Below are 21,400 nucleotides of genomic sequence, written 5' to 3'. Positions count from 1 at the left end.
ATAATTCTCTCATGATCTGCCAGCGTTACTGACCCTATTGATGTTGTTTACCTAGTAATGAGCAGTTGTTGTATTTAGTTCAGTAATGTTGAAATAACTTTAGAAAAATTGAAAGTTGTAGTTTTGCAAGATTTACGTAGTGCATATAAAATATGTGAAATAGTGTGGAATAAGTGCCTATTGCAACAGAGTGATAGAAGAATACTAAGGCATACAAAACATTAAGAGAAAAATTACACTGCTGAAAATGTGACACACTTACTGAAAACCTGAAAGCATGCTAAGTATCTGTAATCACAGTGTGAATATATCATAAATGTCTTAGGAATGTGCTTACAGGAGACATTACTTTCTAATGGAAAAGTTTTGTGACAGAGATTTAGGGGGAAAAATCTTGAACTGGTGTAAAGTGTGGATTAATTTTTATGTTAGTTACCATAGCTTGAAAGTTGATACAGGAATCAGATGATTAAGAAACAAATGGTCATCACATCAGATGTAACAGAGAATTATATGATATCATTATAATGGAGAACGCAGGTTCTAAAAATGGAAAAATGCATTTGTATTCTCTGTTTCCTTAGTTCCTCCAGACCATGTGGTGATCCGCAAGGAGCCAGAGAAACTAACACCTGGTGTGAGAGCAACTCTGACCTGTGATTCGAGCTCCAGTAATCCTGAAGCAGAATTAAGTTGGTGGCGAGAGGGCATTGCTGTTCCAGGAGTCACCAATGTTACTCGCCCTGGTCTGCATGGAGGCAAGGTATTACTAGCAGTAACTGTATTTTAACTTCAGTGGTGTGATACTGATTTTTTTAAATAATTGTCATATTTGTAAGTTATAGTTACTGTTGCCTTTATATCTATTAGCATTTTTTTTTTTTTTTTTTTTTTTTTTTCCATGTTGAAATCTTGGTCAATTATGATTATCATATCCCAGGAGAGCTTGTGTCCATACAACTACTAGTGAGGTGGCACAGTACTTCAAGCACTGAACTCATATTCAGGAGAGGCAGGATTCAAATCTCCTCTATTATTTTCACGTATATTTTTATCCAAGGACTCTTACTTTACAAAGATTGACCATATACTTTTTCCTATTAGTATTCACACAATAGAATCAGTTATCAGCTGTGGCTTTTTTTTACTTGTTGCTGCTCCCAGTACTGTTTTTATTATTGTTTCTATTATAATTGTAGTGATAACTATTGGAACTGATGCTATTGCCTTCCTGCAGGTGTCAAGCATAATGCTAAATCTTGACGTGACTCCAGAATTGGATGGCAATGTATACACATGTCAGGCAACAAATACAGCAATGCAGAGGAGTGTTCATGATGCCTTCACATTGCATGTTTTTTGTAAGTACTCTCTCACTCAGACCAGTAGTTCAGGACATTACTAAGTGCAATAGTACAATACTCATGATAAGAAGGTTTTTGTAGAAGACTGCAGCCGCAGATTATCTGCAGTATTTTCAGTTTTAAAAAACGAGATTTACAAATTTTTCAATTCATGTGTGGTTAAGTACAAATATATATATCGCCATTTATAGTAACTGTATGATGTCTATAATGCCAAGCAGGTTTATTCGCTATGTTCAGACTGCATCGTTCAAGATGAGTCACAATTTTTTATCAGTTTTAATTTCAATAATATTTGTGATTGTAAAATATCAGCAGATTCTTGATGACATTATTAATGTTTTAGGTGTTACATTACATTACATCTCATCACATCACCAAACATTAGTTTGTGTGTTCATATGACAAAATATGTCTGATATACTTACTATCAGAAGCTGTTTATATGAGTAGTAATGATCTCAATATATTAACTGAAGGAGCCAATAACAATGGTCATACCAAAAATAATTTAGGACTGGTACATACAAAATAACTACTGCAGTAATTTAATTTTTGTAATCACACCTAGCCTTTTTGTCCAGTTACTTATCACTTTGTAATGTTTTGTGTGAGTAGTGTGAGTATCCCAGTCTTGGAGCTCTTTTTGCAAGTTGTGTATAAAATCTTTTTTCCTCAAAATGTCTTATGTTGCTAATGAGTATAAAAAACTGTTTCCCTTTTGCAGATAAGCCAGTCTTTGAAGAGGCTCCAAAAGACATGCAGACTGGTGTGGAAGGTGAAAGCCTTGTACTGTCAGTGAAAGCAAAAGCACACCCTGGAGATATAGTTTACACGTGGACAAAAGATGGAAATGTTGTAGGGAAAAGTGATGAGTCTCGTATCATAACAGAGGGTCCAGTGTTGAACATTACCCAACTACAGAAGGATGATGCTGGCTCTTACACTTGTGAGGCAATTAACAGTGAAGGAGCTACCTCAGTCACCATTAATGTCACAGTCCAGTGTAAGCATAATTCATTTTATTGATTTTGCTTGTTTATGCTGCTTCGTTACAGCTTTCACCTCATTTTGCTTGATAACGGATTGATTTATTGTAACATTCAGCTCATTAGGGACCTAGATTGACAATTTTCCTAAACTGAGGGTATTTTGCCTCGTGCTCATCGGGTGGAAGAGTTCTGTCATGGCTGGCTCTCCCAAGGCTATCAGTAGTTCCAACAGAATGTTGTCTACTCCTGGGGCCTTGTTTCAACTTAGGTCTTTCAGTGCTCTGTCAAATTCTTCATGCAGTGTCCAGTCTCCTTACTCATCAACATCTACATCCTCTTCCATTTCTATAGTACTGGTCTGAAATGCATCTCCCTTGTATGGACCTTCTATATACTCCTTCCACTTTTCAGCTTTCCCTTCTTTGGTTTGTACTGTTTTTCCCTCTGAACTCTTGATATTTGTACGAGTGTTTCCCTTTCCTCTAAAGATCTCTTTAATTTTCCTATCTATCTTTCCCCTAGTGATATATGCTTCTAAATCCTTACATTTGCACTTGCAGTCAATTTCATTTTTTAGTCATTTTTATTCCCTTTCTCCTGCTTCATTTACTAAATTTTTATATTTGTTCCTTTCATTAGTTAAATTCAATATCTCCTGTGTTACCCATGAATTTCTATTAGCTCTCGTCTTTTTTATCTATTTGATTCTCTGCTGCCTTCACTATTTCCTCTCTCAAAGTTAACCATTGTTATTCAACTGTATTACTTCCCCTGTTCTTGTAAATTGTTCCCTAATGCTGCTTCTGAAACTCTTATCATCCTCTGGTTCTTTCAGTTTATCCAGGTCTCATTTCCTTAAGTACCCATCTTTTTGTAATTTTGCAGTTTTCATCTTCATCTGCAGTTACACCTTTAATCTACAGTTCATAACCAATAAATTGTGGTCCTCATCTGCCCCTGGAAATGTCTTACAATTTAAAATCTGGTTCAGAAATCTTTGTGTTATTATTATACGTGTAATCAATCTGTACCTTCCAGTGTCCCCAGATATCTTTTACATATACTGCCTTCTTTCATGATTCTTAAACCAAGTGTTAGTGATGATTAAATTATGCTCTGTGCAAAATTCTACCAGGCAGATTCCTCTTTCATTCCTTTCCCCCAGGCCATATTCACCTACTATTTGTCCATCTTCTTCTTTTCCTAATATTGAATTCCAGTCCCCCATGACTAGTAAATTTTCATCTTCCTTAGCAATCTGGATAACTTCTTTTATCTCACCATACATTTCTTCAATCTTTTCATCATCTGCAGAGCTAGTTGGTGTTTTACTGCTAGCTGTACTGCTGCATTAAGTGTGGGCTTCATGTCTATCTTGGCTACAATAATACATTCATTGTGCTGTTCATACACTCCTGGAAATGGAAAAAAGAACACATTGACACCGGTGTGTCAGACCCACAATACTTGCTCTGGACACTGCGAGAGGGCTGTACAAGCAATGATCACATGCACGGCACAGCGGACACACCAGGCACCGCGGTGTTGGCCGTCGAATGGCGCTAGCTGCGCAGCATTTGTGCACCGCCGCCGTCAGTGTCAGCCAGTTTGCCGTGGCATACGGAGCTCCATCGCAGTCTTTAACACTGGTAGCATGCCGCGACAGCGTGGACGTGAACCGTATGTGCAGTTGACGGACTTTGAGCGAGGGCGTATAGTGGGCATGCGGGAGGCCGGGTGGACGTACCGCCGAATTGCTCAACACGTGGGGCGTAAGGTCTCCACAGTACATCGATGTTGTCGCCAGTGGTCGGCGGAAGGTGCACGTGCCCGTCGACCTGGGACCGGACCGCAGCGACGCACGGATGCACGCCAAGACCGTAGGATCCTACGCAGTGCCGTAGGGGACCGCACCGCCACTTCCCAGCAAATTAGGGACACTGTTGCTCCTGGGGTATCGGCGAGGACCATTCGCAACCGTCTCCATGAAGCTGGGCTACGGTCCCGCACACCGTTAGGCCGTCTTCCGCTCACGCCCCAACATCGTGCAGCCCGCCTCCAGTGGTGTCGCGACAGGTGTGAATGGAGGGACGAATGGAGACGTGTCGTCTTCAGCGATGAGAGTCGCTTCTGCCTTGGTGCCAATGATGGTCGTATGCGTGTTTGGCGCCGTGCAGGTGAGCGCCACAATCAGGACTGCATACGACCGAGGCACACAGGGCCAACACCCGGCATCATGGTGTGGGGAGCGATCTCCTACACTGGCCGTACACCACTGGTGATCGTCGAGGGGACACTGAATAGTGCACGGTACATCCAAACCGTCATCGAACCCATCGTTCTACCATTCCTAGACCAGCAAGGGAACTTGCTGTTCCAACAGGACAATGCACGTCCGCATGTATCCCGTGCCACCCAACGTGCTCTAGAAGGTGTAAGTCAACTACCCTGGCCAGCAAGATCTCCGGATCTGTCCCCCATTGAGCATGTTTGGGACTGGATGAAGCGTCGTCTCACGCGGTCTGCACGTCCAGCACGAACGCTGGTCCAACTGAGGCGCCAGGTGGAAATGGCATGGCAAGCCGTTCCACAGGACTACATCCAGCATCTCTACGATCGTCTCCATGGGAGAATAGCAGCCTGCATTGCTGCGAAAGGTGGATATACACTGTACTAGTGCCGACATTGTGCATGCTCTGTTGCCTGTGTCTATGTGCCTGTGGTTCTGTCAGTGTGATCATGTGATGTATCTGACCCCAGGAATGTGTCAATAAAGTTTCCCCTTCCTGGGACAATGAATTCACGGTGTTCTTATTTCAATTTCCAGGAGTGTAGTAGCTTATTTGCATTCCTATTTTCTTATTCATAATTACCCCCGTTTGATCTTGTATTTATAACCCTTTATTCACCTGACCAGAAAGCCCTGTTCCTCCTGCAACTGAACTTTACTAACTCCCACTATATTTAACTATAACCTATCCATTTCCCTTTTCAGATTTTCCAACCTACCTGCCCATTAAGGAATCTAACATTCCACACTCTGGTCCATAGAATGCCAGTTTTGTTTCGCTTGATAAGACATCGTCCTCAGTAGTCCCCACCCGGAGATTTGAATGTGGGCAATTTTTCCTGTGGAATCCCTGATACCAGCACAGCAAGGCCATTTTGGTTGATGTTACAAGGTCAGATAAGTCAATAATCCAGACTGTTACCCTTGCAGTTACTGAAAAGGCCACTGTTTCTCTCGAGGAACCACACATTTGTCTGACTCCTCAACAGGTACCCCTCCACTGTGGTTGCACCTTCAGTATGGCTACCTGTGTCACTGAGGCATGCAAGCCTCCCCACCAATGGCAAGGTATATGGTTCACGGGTGGGACATTGAATATAGGCAATAGAAAATTTATCTGTAACGCTGAGGCATGCAAGCCTCCCACCAATGGCAAGGTCCATGGTTCATGGGGTGACATTGAATATAGGAAATAGAGAATTTGTATGGAAGACCAAAACAAAAGTATATCTTTAGTTTCACACAGTGTAAATTGTTCTAGATAATACTTTTCACATAGAACCCTCTAGAAAGTACTCAAAACAACTCATTTTGTTTATTTAAGTATGTAAGTAAGAGTAATAAACAAGAAATAGAATTGCTCCTGGTTAGCATTAAATACACTGAGTTGATCGTTAATGATAGTTGAAAATATCATGTCAATATCATGTCCCAAACTGGGGCTGAAACTGAAATGTTTGTCTTTCACAGACAGTGTTCTACCAACTGAACCTCCATGTGAAAAATCTTCCCACAATGGACAAATGTTTTGGCACAGTGATTTTATTTGTCATAGTTGTTCAAACACTCTTCCAAGATTAGGACATTTCAGTTATATTGATTGTATTTGCTTGTTTTCACAGATGCTGCAATTGTCAGGGAAGCACCAGAGTCAATAATGGTGGCACCTGGAGAAGATGCACATTTATATTGTGTTGTTGATGGAAATCCTCTAGCAAAAAAGCACATCACTTGGAAACACAAGGCATTCTCTGAAAGCGATATGAAAAAGCGAACTAGCTCATCTTTCAGAAATGGCACTTCATATTTAGATGTCTTACAGCCAACAAGAGCAGATAATGGTCTGTTTTCGTGCATTGCAAACAATGGAATTGGGAAACCTTCAAGCAAGGATGTTCATTTAATTGTAATGTGTAAGTATCACAAACACTACATCTTAGAAGTAAAACTGATACACTCACGTAATTATGTAGTGAAAAAGTAAATGAAAATGGTGTGGTTTAGAAAAAATAATTTACTCTCAGTTCTCTGGATGGAATCATGCGAAATAGGGCTGCAATGGAGTTAAAAGTGTCTGTAGTTCTATAGCTCTTAAAGCACATTTTTGTTCTATTGCGACCAAGTTTTTAAAGTTTATTTAGAAGCTAAAAAATCAATGAGCTTCATATGGTATGTTTTGTTGGTTGCTACTGATCTTCCTATATGAAGTACCAGTGTTCTGTTGGTTGAGACTAAGTATTAAAAAAATGTAAATGAAATATGATTATTGTTTGTGTTACATTGTTTCTGGTTTTGTATGTTGGTTTTTATCATATGAACGAATTTCTCCTCTGCTTTTTGTGAGTAGGTACTTTCCTTGCTGTTTAAACATTTTTACTACTTTATTGTAATTTGAATGGCGTATTACATTTAGCTGAACTATTTCTATAGCTTTTATGATAAAATGAAAATTTTCATAAGAAAGATTACATTACATGTTATTTCTTCATCTGTTTACAGATAAACCAGAGATAGACAACTCACCTATGTTTGCAAAAGGTGCCAGCAATACTGGTGATACTGGACGTCTTACATGTAGAGCTTCTGGGGCACCCAAAGTACGGTTTGCATGGGCCCGGGAAGGTTCCCCAATACCTACAAACACAGATAAATATGATGTGCAGTTTAGGCAGGTAAATGATTAGTTCACATTTTTTTCCCAAAATCATAATAAGCAGAATTTATCTTACACAGAGGAAGCTACATGAAAGAAAATAAGAAGAAAAACCCTTTCATCCTGTTTGGGTTAAATTATAACCCCCTTTCATGGTTCCAGAATTAATGTTTTTTTTTTCTCTGTTAACAACATTTTGGTATCAGCCCCTGCAAATTTCGTACGTTTGGAATGTTTATTCCCAACTGATGTTTGCATTTCCGTAGTTACAAATTTCTTGCCATTTACACTTATTGGTACTATGTAGTGAAGAGAAAGAAGAACAGAACATGTAGTTAATAATGACACTGGCATGACATTGAATTTCAAGTAGTGTTTACAAGCATTACACAATAAACTTGCATAAAATAAGGGAAATGCAACCACTTGCCTACAGCAGATCAGTGCCTGGAGCACATTAACACATAACAGAAAATAGCATTTACACTAGCCTTCAAGCACTAGCTCTTTTTAGTGGGTGTGCATTTGGATATCTGTGTTGTTGTTGTTGTGTGTGTGTGTGTGTGTGTGTGTGTGTGTACTATTGCAAAAAAAAAGAGCTAGAGATTGAAAGCTAGTGCAAATGCTGTTTTCTGTTACATGTTGCTGCACTCCACACATTGGGCCACTATAGGTGAATGGTTGCCTTTCCCTTATTGTATGTATTGCTCCATCCATTAATTTACTTTATTGTTATACACAATGAACTTTCTTGGAGCTCTGGTCTCTCTAGTTCTGAATCAGTAGAAACCATTTTAAAGTTGTGATAATTCCTGCCTGTATTTCATTGTCTCTTAACACTGCCAACCTAACAATAACTATACCCTGCTTTTAGTGTGTTACTGAACGGTGTTGGGTTTGGCTAGAACTTGACTGTCCGAAACAAATAAAAGTTTGCAATGAAAACAAGAACTAGGTTAGCACCTCTTCCAGATGATGTAGGAACTACCTTTTAAGTCTCACAACTGTGCTGCCTCTTGCAAAAAAAAGTGTGAACTACATGAGAATTGCTGGTATATTGTCTCATTAAAAAATACATTAATTTTAATTTGTAGGGAGATATTTTAAATACAATCATAATTGTCACTCATTTTTTACTCTTCCTTCAAAATCAGTCCCAATTTCTGAGGTATTGGTTAGGATAGAGTACGACAGCACAGCTAAAATGTGACTGTGCATTCTGCACTATATTAGATCCTACAGAATTATGTTTCATTGTGCTACCACATATCAAAATATGTTTAGCTTCATGATGTAATTCTGTCACTGCGTCCACCACCTAATCTAATCAATCAGCATCGCATGTTGCTAACTTCTATCCTGTATTATGCATATTTTTATTCTGTCAGAGAATTTCTGAATAAGTAACAAAATTAATTGTAATAGGTACCTAATTTTAATTTGCCTACTATTTTGCTAATACTATGTATTATTGTAACTTATCTTTGACTTGTCCAATATCAATTGTACAATTTGTGCTATATGATAAAACTGGACCAACAAAAAATCAAATCAAATCAAAAACATATTTAATTTGAACTGCAGAAAGTTTCATGATTTGAAGTGAGATATAATTATTATTTACAGTATGATGTCAAACATTTGTAAGTGGCATATTTCCAGGTTTAGTACTTGCTTTTGGACCTCTAAATTCTTGGTTTAGGTGTTAAAACATTTGAGCATATATGTCTTCTAGAAAATGAGATAGAAAATAAATCACCAGAAGGAACTGAAAACAAACTATAATTTTGGTTGTTTTTTGTCAAAAATTATGAACTACCAGCTTGCGACTTTTCATGCTTTCCTGACGGATCTGTTGCAGATACGCTTCTCGGGTTTGCCGCCGGATCGTATTGTGTAAGTCGCACAATATTTCTTCAATGCAACTGCTCGACATCATCAGGTGGTGGTAGCTGCTGCTGTCACTGCTGCAAGGTGTGACTGATGATAATCGTGTGGCGGCGTCAGAATTTATCATGACGGGAGCAGGCAATACACGTGCGCGGGAAGACGCTCATAGTTGGAGGAAGCGGCACTCCTGGTGCCCCCTACTGGGAGCTGAAGAAAGGCCATCCGTGCGTGCGCTATGGGATGTATATGTACATGCGGAGGCACCCACTGCAACAGCGTTCTTGTCCTATTTTGGTGGCATGTCTCCCAGAATAGAAAGAATCCTCAAAAAAGCATGACGTCAAGTGTGTTTTTTGGCCACCAGCAAAATTGAGGAATTTATTGTGCTCTGTCAAAGACGACCTTGGCCTCAGAAAACGTGGCGTGTACAAAATCCCATGTCAATCTGGAAAATCTTATATTGGACAGACATTGCGAACCGTGCAAGAACGGTGCGTCGAACATCGTCGTCATACATGCCTGGGGCAGCCTGATAAATCAGCGGTAGCGGAACATTGCCTGGACATGGGACATTGTATGCTTTACAAACAGACGGAAATTTTATCCCCAGCGTCATCTTTCTGGGACCGTGTTATTAAGGAGGCCATACATATTTGCACGGCGGACAATCTTATCAACAGGGATGCAGGTTTTCAACTGAGCGCCGCCTGGAATCCAGCACTGGCTGCCATTAAATCAAAAACAGGAAAAACAAGAACTTCCGTTTCTTCAAGTGACGTAATGCATAGATGAGATTTAGTTGAGACTTTAACCGCAGGAGCGTCCGGCAGCACAGTTATTGCCGATAGCGCACGCGCAGATGGCCTTTCTTCAGCTCCCAGTAGGGGGCACCAGGAGCGCTGCTTCCTCCAACTATGAGTGTCTTCCCGTGCACACGTATTGCCTGCTCCCGTCATGATAAATTCTGACACCGCCGCGCAATTATCATCAGTCACGCCTTGCAGCAGTGACAGCAGCAGCTACCACCACCTGATGATGTCGAGCAGTTGCATCGAAGAAATATTGTGCGATTTACACAATACGATCCGGCGGCAAACCCAAGAAGCGTATTTGCAACTACCAGCTTGTTCATAAATGGAAAACTTATGTATTTGCTTGAACAGTTACTTCCCACAATTTACACAGTTTTTTCAAAGTCATCTGAAAAATGTAAAAGAGGGATTTCATTCATATGATGAAACATCTTCATTTTCAACCACAACAGTTTTCTTCTTTTCTTATGTTGGTGTGTACTTCAGTGCTACTACCTCTTTGGAGACAGATGATTACATATTTTCTTGTGGCGGGATCTGGAGCTATAGCAATCTCACATTTTAATTTGGGCTTGGAATCGTCAGAGACGACAGTGGTTTTGAGAAATTGTTTTTAAATAGTACTTGGGAGTAAAATCATCAGGTTATTTTATATAATCTATGAGTGTAAATATTTAAGTATGTAACCAGTAATGGAAATTCCTGAATGGAGCAGTACATACAATAAGGAAAAGGCAATCAAATGGCTCAAATGGCTCTGAGCACTATGCGACTTAACTTCTGAGGTCATCAGTCGTCTAGAACTTAGATCTAATAAAACCTATCTAACCTAAGGACATCACACACATCTATGCCCGAGGCAGGATTCGAACCTGCGACCGTAGCGGTTGCTCGGTTCCAGACTGTAGCGCCAAGAACCGCACAGCAACCCCGGCCGGCAAAGGCAATCAATCACCTGTAGTGTATCAATGTGTGGAGCACAGAGACACATAACAGAAGACAGCATTTACACTAGCTTTTGATCACTAATTCCTTTCCTAGCAAATGTACCCACATTCACAATAATACACAGCCACACGGTTCCAAAACGCACACTCTGTGGCCGTGGCAGGTCTTACTGTGGCCGAGGTGTATGTTTGTGTGTCTGTCTGTGTGAATGTGTATACTTTAGCTAGAAAAAGGGAGAGTGCTCAAAAACTAATGTGAATGCCGATTTCTATCTTTGTTTCTGTGCTCCATCCATCAATCTGCTGTAGGTGAGTGGTTGCCTTTCCATTATTTTACGTATCTAACCATTTCCCCACATATATTATTGGGATGATTGTAAAAGAACACCAATCTGAAAATGGAAGTGGGTGAGACAAATTGCTAATTATTTACAATATAAAATCTGTAAACCTTAAATTAAGAAGTTAGTTGCACATTGTGTGCTCAGTAAACAAAATTTAAATGACAATTATTATCGACAAAAAGGGTACATTTAGGGCATTAGCTGATTCTGTTTCTTCGTTAAGGCTACTCATTTCAAGAGAGTAACTGCCACATTATCAGATTATGAAAGACGAATGTTTTCACAGAAAGGAATTTCTGAATTTGAGTCCGAGTAGTTGTGAGCTAATTGGATACATTTCCACTGCAGTTTCTTGCTTGTTATTTTTAGATTCTTCTGCTTGCTGAATGTTTATTTGTATTTAAAAAAAGCGAATAAATTCCATGTCTGAAGAAGGGTGGTGAAAAAAATATTAGCTTAACAGCACAGCTCTCCACAGCACCACACCACTGATAACAGTACCTGTCTGTCATATGACAGTATGAAGCAAGGAGATTCACTCTATGTAGGTCAGTGGCACAGTGTAACATACTTTAAATAACAGCCAAGAAATTTTTATGGTTGGTAACACATTTTGAGTATTTCTGTATGAAGTTCCTGTCCAATCTCAGTCTAATTTCATTGGAAATCAGTGACTGCAGCGCTGGTTTTAATTTGTGAGTGTTTTTATTCTATTATCTCAATTCATTTGTTCTACCAACTTCCATTCATATTTAGATATATTCAGTTTTACACCAAATGTGAATAATATTAACTATACTCAGGGGGAAGAAAAACTGAAAATTGTACAGAAATAGATATGTGAGTTAAAGTTGTTAATGGTTGGTTGAATATATCCCATCCTGCCTCACTATCACAACAGGGTTTATGACAGTAAATGTTTGTTTTTAGTGATCACTTTCACAAGCTATTTGAGTTCCTGCAGTTTGCCAACGTAATATTGTGAGACTGTATTAGCCTCTAGTAGTTCTTAAACATGTACTTTGTTCTTTCATCCTAATAATGCTATATTGTTACATCTAATGTGTTTAGTCATAAAAGTATCAAAATAAATTTTAAATAATTTTGTTTGAAAGATACTTGAGCTGTAAACGAAGTGTATTAATGAAGCAGTAATTCTGGAGTAACTAGGTTGTAATTCATAACTACCAGAAATATGTAAAACATTACACTTTTATTACTGTTCTTCAGTTCTCACTTAAGGGACTCATTTCATATTTGCTAATAGATATGAAATATAAATTCTGTATGATGTTAAACTGGACCATTAAGCATATTACAGTATTAGACAATTACAAAATTTTCAATTTCAGGTGGACCTAGTTACTTATGAATCAGCACTCCTCATCCATCATGTTAGGCCATCAGATTATGGGAACTACGAATGCATTGCTAGGAACAACATAAGTTTTGCCACGGTTACTGTGCGACTGGATGTAACATCTGCACCTGACACTCCTTCGGCATTAACGGTTCTCAATGTGACTCATGATTCAGTCACTGTCTCTTGGGTTCCAGGATTTGATGGTGGAGTGCAGCCAACGTATCGCATTCGGTAAGACCATAAAAATAATGGTGTTATGTTTTTTTTTTAGTATACAAAAGATTGACTTCAGTTGCACATATTCTATTTTCAGTATACATTTAGAGCAAGGTATACTTTTCACAATAAGACAAGTGTGGCATTATTCTACTACACAAAAAGTTAATTTTAACAAACTTAGAAACAGATGTACGCAAACGAAGGCTTACAATGTACAATAAAGTATAATCAGTCCGGTTAAAACCATACATTACCAGATGACATTTTCAGTCCGTCAGCAAATCACGAAGTCTAAATTATTTAGTTTGCATCATAACAGGTTCTTTACATACAGTTTTAATGTAGTTTTGCACAGAGAATTGTCAAAATATTTAAGGAAGTTGCCTGTATCATAACAACATAAATAGATTTGATGTCTACATGAAATACTGGAAAGGAGCAACATTTTTCCTCTGTGTGTAAGGTTCTTGATAATGAAAGATGAAACTGAGTGGATGTTGTTGTTGTTGTGGTCTTCAGTCCAGAGATTGTTTTGATGCATCTCTCCATGCTACTCTGTCATCTGCAAGCTTCTTCATTTCCCAGTACCTACTGCAACCTACATCCTTCTGCTTAGTATATTCATCTCTTGGTCTCCCTCTGCGATTTTTACCCTCCACGCTCCCCTCCAGTACAAAAATTGGTGATCCCTTGATGTCTGAGAACATGTCCTACCAACCGATCCCTTCTTCTAGTCAAGTTGTGCCACAAATTTCTCTTCTCCCCAATTCTATTCAATACCTCCTCATTAGTTATGTGATCTACACATGTAATCTTCAGCATTCTTCTATATCTCTACATTTCGAAAGCTTCTATTCTCTTCTTGTCCAAACTATTTATTGTCCATGTTTCACTTTCATACATGGCTACGCTCCATACAAATACTTTCAGAAATGACTTCCTGACACTTAAATCTATACTCAGTGTTAACACATTTCTCTTCTTTAGAAATGCTTTCCTTGCCATTGAGAGTCTACATTTTATATCCTCTCTACTTCAACCTACATCAGTTATTTTGCTCCCCAAATACCAAAACTCATGTACTACTTTAAGTGTCTCATTTCCTAATCTAATACCCTCAGCATCACCCGACTTAATTCGACTGTATTCCATTATCCTCATTTTGCTCTTGTTGGTGTTCATCTTATATCCTTCTTTCAAGATACTGTCCATTCCGTTCAACTGCTCTTCCAGATCCATTGCTGTCTCTGATAGAGTTACAGTGTCATTGGCGAGTCTCATGGATTTTAATTCCTACTCCATTTTTCTTTTGTTTCCTTTACTGCTTGCTCAATTTACAGATTTAATAACATCGGGGAGAGGCTACAACCCTGTCTCACTCCCTTCCCAACCACTGCTTCCCTTTCATGCCCCTTGACTCTTATGACTGCCATCTGGTTTCTGAACAAATTGTAAATAGCCTCTCGCTCCCTGTATTTTACCCCTGTCACATTCAGAATTTGAAAGAGAGTATTCCAGTCAACATGTCAAAAGCTTTCTCTAAGTCTCCAAGTGGTAGAAACGTAGGTTTGCCTTACTTTAATCTAACTTCTAAGATAACTAAGATAAACTGATCTTCCCCAAGGACAGCTTCTATCAGTTTTTCCATTCATCTGTAAAGAATTCGCATTAGTATTTTGCAGCTGTGACTTACTAAACTGATAGTTCAGTAATTTTCACATCTGTCAACACCTGCTTTCTTTGGGATTGGAATTATTATATTGTTCTTGAAGTCTGAGGGTATTTCGCCTGTCTCATACATCTTGCTCACCAGATAGTAGAGTTTTGTCAGGGCTGGCTCTCACAAGGCTGTCATTAGTTCTAATGGAATGTTGTCTACTCCTGGAGCCTTGTCTCAACTTAGGTCTTTCAGTGCTTAGCCAAACTCTTTTCACAGTATCATATCTCCCATTTCATCTTCATCTACATCCTCTTCCATTTCCATAATATTGTCCTCAAGTACATCGGCGTTGTGTAAACCCTCTATATACCCCTTGCACCTTTATGCTTTCCCTACTTTGCTTAGAACTGGGTTTCCATCTGAGCTCTTGAGATTCATACAAGTGGTTCTCTTTTCTCCAAAGGTCTCTTTAATTTTACTGTAGGCAGTATCTATCTTACCTCTAGTGAGATATGCCTCTACATCCTTACATTTGTCCTGTACCTATCCCTGCTTAGCCATTTTGCACTTCTTGTCGATCTCATTTTTGAGACGTTTGTATACCTTTTTGCCTGCTTCATTTACTGCATTTTTATATTTTCTCCTTTCATCAATTAAATTGAATATATATTCTGTTACCCAAGGATTTCTACTAGCCCTTGTCTTTTTACTTACTTTGTCCTCTGCTGCCTTCACTATTTCATCCCTCAAAGCATTTCTTTCCCCCATTCCTACCAATTGTTCCCTAATGCTGACCCTGAAACTCTCTACAACTTTGGTTCTGTCAGTTTATCCAGGTCCCATCTCCTTAAATTCCCACCTTTTTGCAGTTTCTTCAGTTTTAATCTACAGTTTGTAACCATCAGAGTGTAGTCAGAGGACACATCTGCCCCTAAAAATGTCTTACAATTTAAAACCTGGTTCCTAAATCTCTGTCTTACTATTATGTAACCTATCTGAAACCTTCCAGTATCTCCAGGCCTCTTCCATATATACAAATTTCTTTCATGATTCTTGAACCAAGTGTTAGCTATGATTAAGTTATGCTCTGTGCAAAATTCTATCAGGCGGCTTCCTCTTTCATTTCTTAGCCCCATTCCATATTCACCTACTATGTTTCCTTCTCTTCCTTTTCCTATTATCGAATTCCAGTCACCCATGACTATTAAATCTTCATCTCCCTTCACTATCTGAATAATTTCTTTTATCTCATCATACATTTCATCAATCTCTTCGTCATCTGTGGATGTAGTTGGCATATAAACTTGTAATACTGTGGTAGGCATGGGCTTCATGTCTGTTTTGGCCACAATAATGTGTTCACTATGCTGTTTGTAGTAGCTTACCTGCACTCTTATTTTATTATTCATTATTAAACCTACTCCTGCATTACCTGTATTTGATTTTGTATTTATAACCCTGTATTCACCTGACCAGAAGTCTTGATCCTCCTGCCACCGAGCTTCACTAATTCCCACTACATCTAACTTTAACCTTCCATTACCCTTTTTAAATTTTCTAACGTACCTACCCGATTAAGGGATCTGACATTCCACGCTCCAATCTGTAGAATGCCAGTTTTCTTTCTCCTGATAATGACGTCCTCCTGAGTAGTCCCCGCCTGGAGATACAAATGGAGGACTACTTTACCTCCGTAATATTTTACCCAAGAGGATGCCATCATCATTTAACCATACAGTAAAGCTGCATGCCCTCAGGAAAAATTACAGCTGTAGTTTCCCCTTGCTTTCAGCAGTTCGCAGTACCAGCACAGCTAGGCCGTTTTGGTGGATATAAAGAAAATAAGCCAGTGATAACTGCTGATATGTGCAACATCTCAGAAACTTAGCTTACTATAAGTGAATACAAAAATTAAATTGCTGCTTTAGTTCATTATAGGGAAGAGTGGCATTTATATCGAGATTGCAAACTTTAATGTCAGTCAACTGATGATATTGTTCGGACAATAGAGATGCAAACACTTTTTGTTGGAGAGGGGGATTATGTTGTTAGAGTTTCATGTTCTTAATATCCAACAGATCTATTGAATGTGATAATTTCTGTTATTGCATTACTCAGAGCACTCTGCATGTTTTAACAAAGATTCTCATCTGCTAATTACTCTTGCTTAGTATTTAACACTTTTCAGGCAATTTACTAGCAGTTGATTTTGAGCCAATAATTTGCATTTCTTTTCTTATTATTCATTTGGATCAGCAAATTTTATGTTGTTTTTTATGAGTATTTATCTCTAGTGATCCTTTTGTCTATTTGGTGATCCATTCTGGACTTGCTTATAAAATTATTTTAGGTATCGTCCCACATCAGCAACATTTGAAGGATACAAATATGTGGATGTAACTAAACCGGATTCTAACACATATGCAATTACGGGACTTGATGCAGCAACTGATTACACTATTAGTATAATGGCCTTCAACAAACTTGGTGCTAGTAAATACCTGCCAGATCTGCTGCGTGCAAAAACTTCAAGTAAGTTTCTCTACTGTATTGGTCCTGTGCATAAAGGTTTGTTAAAAATGAATAAACACACCTCATATTTTATAAATTGAATTGTGCTTTGTGCTGATGAACACCACATTTTTGGACTGTTTTAATGCAGTCTACAATACAAAAGCTGGCATTTTTGCATGACGCTGTACCAACTGCAAGTCCTAGGCTGAGATGTTTAGTAATACTAAAATGCCTTCAGTTCCTATTGGGTATTGTTTTTGCTACATCTGCAATTTAAAAAGAAGATACAATTGTTTATATTGCAATAATGTTTTCACAAATGAAGCTGAATGTAATCCAAAATTGCAACATTGAATTTATGATGGATGCTATACTCTGCTTTGACTCTGCATATTTCTTACCTGCATCAGTGGAAAACCTGTGCATTTGTGTTCAAGTATCACAAAGCTTGGCATTTTCGTTATATGCTACAGGGTTATAAATCCTTGTTGACAATCTGCTGTTTCTAGTGAAATACATTTTATCTGTACACTATGGGCTTTATCAAGAACAATCAATTTCCTTATTGTATAATTGGCACAAAATGTCCTTATTATATAATTTACACAAAATTCTGTATGTGTTTCTATCTGTGATATCCAGCTGTAGATATTTTTTTCCCTATGCGAATAATGTGTTTGGTGCCCTCCCACTTGCCTCCTTTCCCCAAAAAGAAAGCACTCAAAATTTTAACATTGCATTATTCACAGGGATTATAATGATGTCAGACTGAAAATTTGTTTGGAGAAAAGATCAGTCTCATCAGTATTGAAATGTTTTTCCTCGTGATCTTTAGCAACAGGTTTACTTTTTTTGCACTGTCTCCACAAAGTTGGTTGCACAAAATTCTTTGATGAATGACCCACTAATTTGGCACTGTAAAACAAGTAATTCATACACATCCACTGCTTTGAGATTTTCCTGACATGCAGTCTACTCAGCACAAAAATCCATTTTTCAACATAGAAAGTAGATTTTCTGATTTCTTCCTTCATTTCACACCTAAGAAAGTCTCGCTAAAAGTCCATCGAGCTGTTCCACTTCATTATACAGAGTATGTGTTACTCTCCATTATTAACATTCTCTGTGTCAACTGTGAAACACAGTGTAGGTGTCAATTTCTATCTGACACAGTTTTAGAACAGTTAAGTGGAGTTAACTGATTGTGTAACAAAGATTAGGGAATAAGTGCATTTTGTGTATTGACAGTCTGTGCAACATTGTACAATGATAATCACATTATCAGGTTAGGATTGCTATCAGACAGCATAACTTGGTTGCAGTGTCCATATTATGTTGTTAATGATAGAGAGAAAACTTTTCTAAGAATATGTTTTTTTCTCTGTCATTAGTTACTGTGCTACCAACCTTTTCAAGCAATGAAATATGGCATCTGCTGAACATATATTTCTGTTTTGTCTTCTTTATAGTTTCCTTTACACTCTAACTGCTTACATTTATGTCTCTTTCCAAGTTTTCAGTGTATCTTCTCACATGTTTCAAAGCCATGTCTTAATTGTTTTGTGTAATTCAGCAAATTCTACTATATACCTGTAATTATTTGCTTGAAACTTGTACTTATTTTTAATAGCTGCCTTGTACCATTTGAGATTTTATTTTCCTTTGTGTTTTATGTACCTACAGTGTATTGTGCTGTTTGCACAAGTACCATAATTAAATTATAAATACTCCAATCTATCCTTCACTATTGATCGAATTAATTTCATGATAAACTACTCCATTGCTGTCTTCAATTGTAAATGTCAAAACATATTTGGAACACAATATGAGAATGAATTGCTAAATCTATGACTGAGACAAGAGATTGCAGGTTTTATATGAGCACTGAAGTTGTGTATCTGTTTTGTGAACAGTCACAGAGATTTATCATCATGTGTTTCTTAGAGCATTGTTGAGCATATCACTACCATACAATGTTGTGCTCCAAACATACATTCTTGGAAATTTTCCCCTGAAATTAAGGATTAGTAGATTTCTTTTGGCCAGGAGTGCCCTGTTTGCCAGTGCTAGCCTGCTTTTTATGGCCATTTTGCTTCATCCATCATGGGTTTATTTGTTGTGTAGGTAGCAGAATTTCTTAACTTCATCTACTTCATGATCCCCAGTGCTGATACTAAATTTCTCACCTCAGTCTAATGAATTAGACTGTCCATTCGATTCAACAGACCCTGTAATTCTTCTTCAGTCTCAATGAGGATAGCAATATCATCAGCAAATCTTATCACTGATATTCTTTCCCTTGAATTTTAATCCCGCTCTGAACCTTTCTTTTACATCCATCATTGCTTCTTCAATGTATAGAGTGAACAGCAGGGTTGAAAAACTACACACCTGTCTTATACCCTTTTCAAACCAAACACTTTGTTATTGGCTTTTCATTCTTATTATTCCATCTTGGTTCTTGTACATGCTGTACATTACCTATCTTTTCCTGTAGCCTATGCCTATTTTTCTCAGCCTTTTGAACATATTGCACCATTTTACATTGTTGAACACTTTTTCCAGGTCCACATATCCTATAAATGTGTCCAGTTTTTCTTCAGTCTTGCTTCCATTATCTAGCACAATGTTAGGACTGTCTTTCTGGTGCCTTTTCCTTTCGTAAAACCAAACTGATCATCTTTTGTATATTATTCTTGTCAGCCACTTGGATGCATGAGCTGTTATGCTGGTATGTGCAGTAGTTCTTGCACTTGTGTGCTCATCGCATCTTCAGAATTATGTTGATGATATTTTTCTGTAAGTCTGATTGTATATATCCGATCCTGAGATGATGCCATGGCCACAGGAGTGTGCCATTGGGTGTCTGTATGGTTGTGTGTGTGAAAATGTGTGCTTTTGCTGGAAAAAGAGCTAGTGCTTGATAAACAGTGTGAGTGCTGTTTCCTGTTGTGCGTTTTTATGCTACAAGAATTGATCTTCTGTAGGTAAAACTATTAATTAAAATTATAGACCTTCAAGGTTGTCCAGAATGGAGATTTAAAAAATTATTAGGCATGTTTGTTAAAATTAGTGCAGTGGTGCTGCCGTCAAGCTGCCATAATCGGAAATATAGAAGAACTGAGAGTTTGTAACCCAGTAGTAGGCTCGTTTCAAATATATCATTGACCTGTTCCAGATCCCTGACATGGTTTGGAGAGTAAAAGAGTGTAAGATCAGGATTTTGTGGGTAATATAATACAATAAGGAGAAACTGTGGGACATAGGAAGCTGATTTATTGAGTAAATTCAGTACAGTGGGCTGTCAGCTTTACTATGGGAAAATTTATGAGTGGTTTTGGACTGGGGATGATATATTGAATAAAGGACAGAGGAAAAATGAAGATAGACTACTGGTTGGTTTGAAAACAACAGTAAGGAATATAGTATTGCTCAATGCTGTTTCTGGATCAGAACATTGTTTCATCTTTTTATTCAACATAAACTTATTCTGTCACTTTGTAAGCTTGTATTTCTGGGAAATATAGAAGAATTATATACTTATTAGCTAACTTTGATATTTCTTCATTCATTCATTCATTCATTCTTGCACAACATTGTATTCATAGAAATGGTGTAAAAAGAATCTTGATGGATATCAAATACATCCAGGATTGCAGTGCACATCTATCTAAACACACGGGGAAGTCGCTATTCAGAAAGAAAATGTCTATTTTTCCAACTTATAGCTGTACCTTCAGTTTTTTGATTATAAATATTTTTATTTTATTTTGTGCATGGACACTTATCACACTATTTCAGAATATTGTCACATTGAATGTAGCTCACTTGAACACTAACAATTTCTTGTATTCCTACAATTCAGGTATTCAAATAATTTTGAATGCTACACATTGCTTATATGTTCTGCTAAATTCCATGAGGTAATTTGCGAGTATGAGAGCAAAAATACAGTTTGATAATGATCAGAAAACACAAACACAACTTAAATGTGTTACTATTACGGTAACATAACTTTCAGTCTACTGTCTATTATGTTGTAATGAGTTTCTTGCTCAACCAATTTGTTGTGTTCCATTTGTTCATGGTGATAAGTGAATGCTAAGAAGTAGCAATTGCTGTATCTCACAGTTGTGGTTCATTTTTTTTCTTTCTGTATTATTATTGCCAATATAATATTTGAACATTTGGCACTTCATTTATATTATATTGCTTGTGTTATTTATTGCACATTTTGAATAACCTTGTATTCATTTATTATAATTTGAGAACACCAACACCTGTCATTTGCCAGGAATTGCTGCAATACCAAATGTTATTTGCACAGTTTTTGAAAGCTTTATTATTTGTTG

General features: G+C 37.9%; 1 protein-coding gene across 1 annotated transcript in view; it reads left to right on the top strand.

Annotated features, from left to right (window-relative positions):
• The window catches only part of LOC126162009 (nephrin), a 189,326-nt gene that overhangs the window by 148,082 nt on the left and 19,844 nt on the right, over positions 1 to 21,400 (top strand). The window contains exons 9-15 of the mRNA XM_049918231.1: positions 585 to 763; positions 1,238 to 1,361; positions 2,092 to 2,370; positions 6,269 to 6,559; positions 7,146 to 7,318; positions 12,645 to 12,886; positions 16,885 to 17,066. Of these exons, the coding sequence (XP_049774188.1) occupies positions 585 to 763; positions 1,238 to 1,361; positions 2,092 to 2,370; positions 6,269 to 6,559; positions 7,146 to 7,318; positions 12,645 to 12,886; positions 16,885 to 17,066 (1,470 nt within the window). The remainder of the gene's footprint in view (positions 1 to 584; positions 764 to 1,237; positions 1,362 to 2,091; positions 2,371 to 6,268; positions 6,560 to 7,145; positions 7,319 to 12,644; positions 12,887 to 16,884; positions 17,067 to 21,400) is intronic.

Source organism: Schistocerca cancellata, chromosome 2, assembly GCF_023864275.1.
Source record: "Schistocerca cancellata isolate TAMUIC-IGC-003103 chromosome 2, iqSchCanc2.1, whole genome shotgun sequence".
Taxonomy (NCBI): domain Eukaryota; kingdom Metazoa; phylum Arthropoda; class Insecta; order Orthoptera; family Acrididae; genus Schistocerca; species Schistocerca cancellata.
This window is presented reverse-complemented; position numbering and strand designations above follow the sequence as displayed.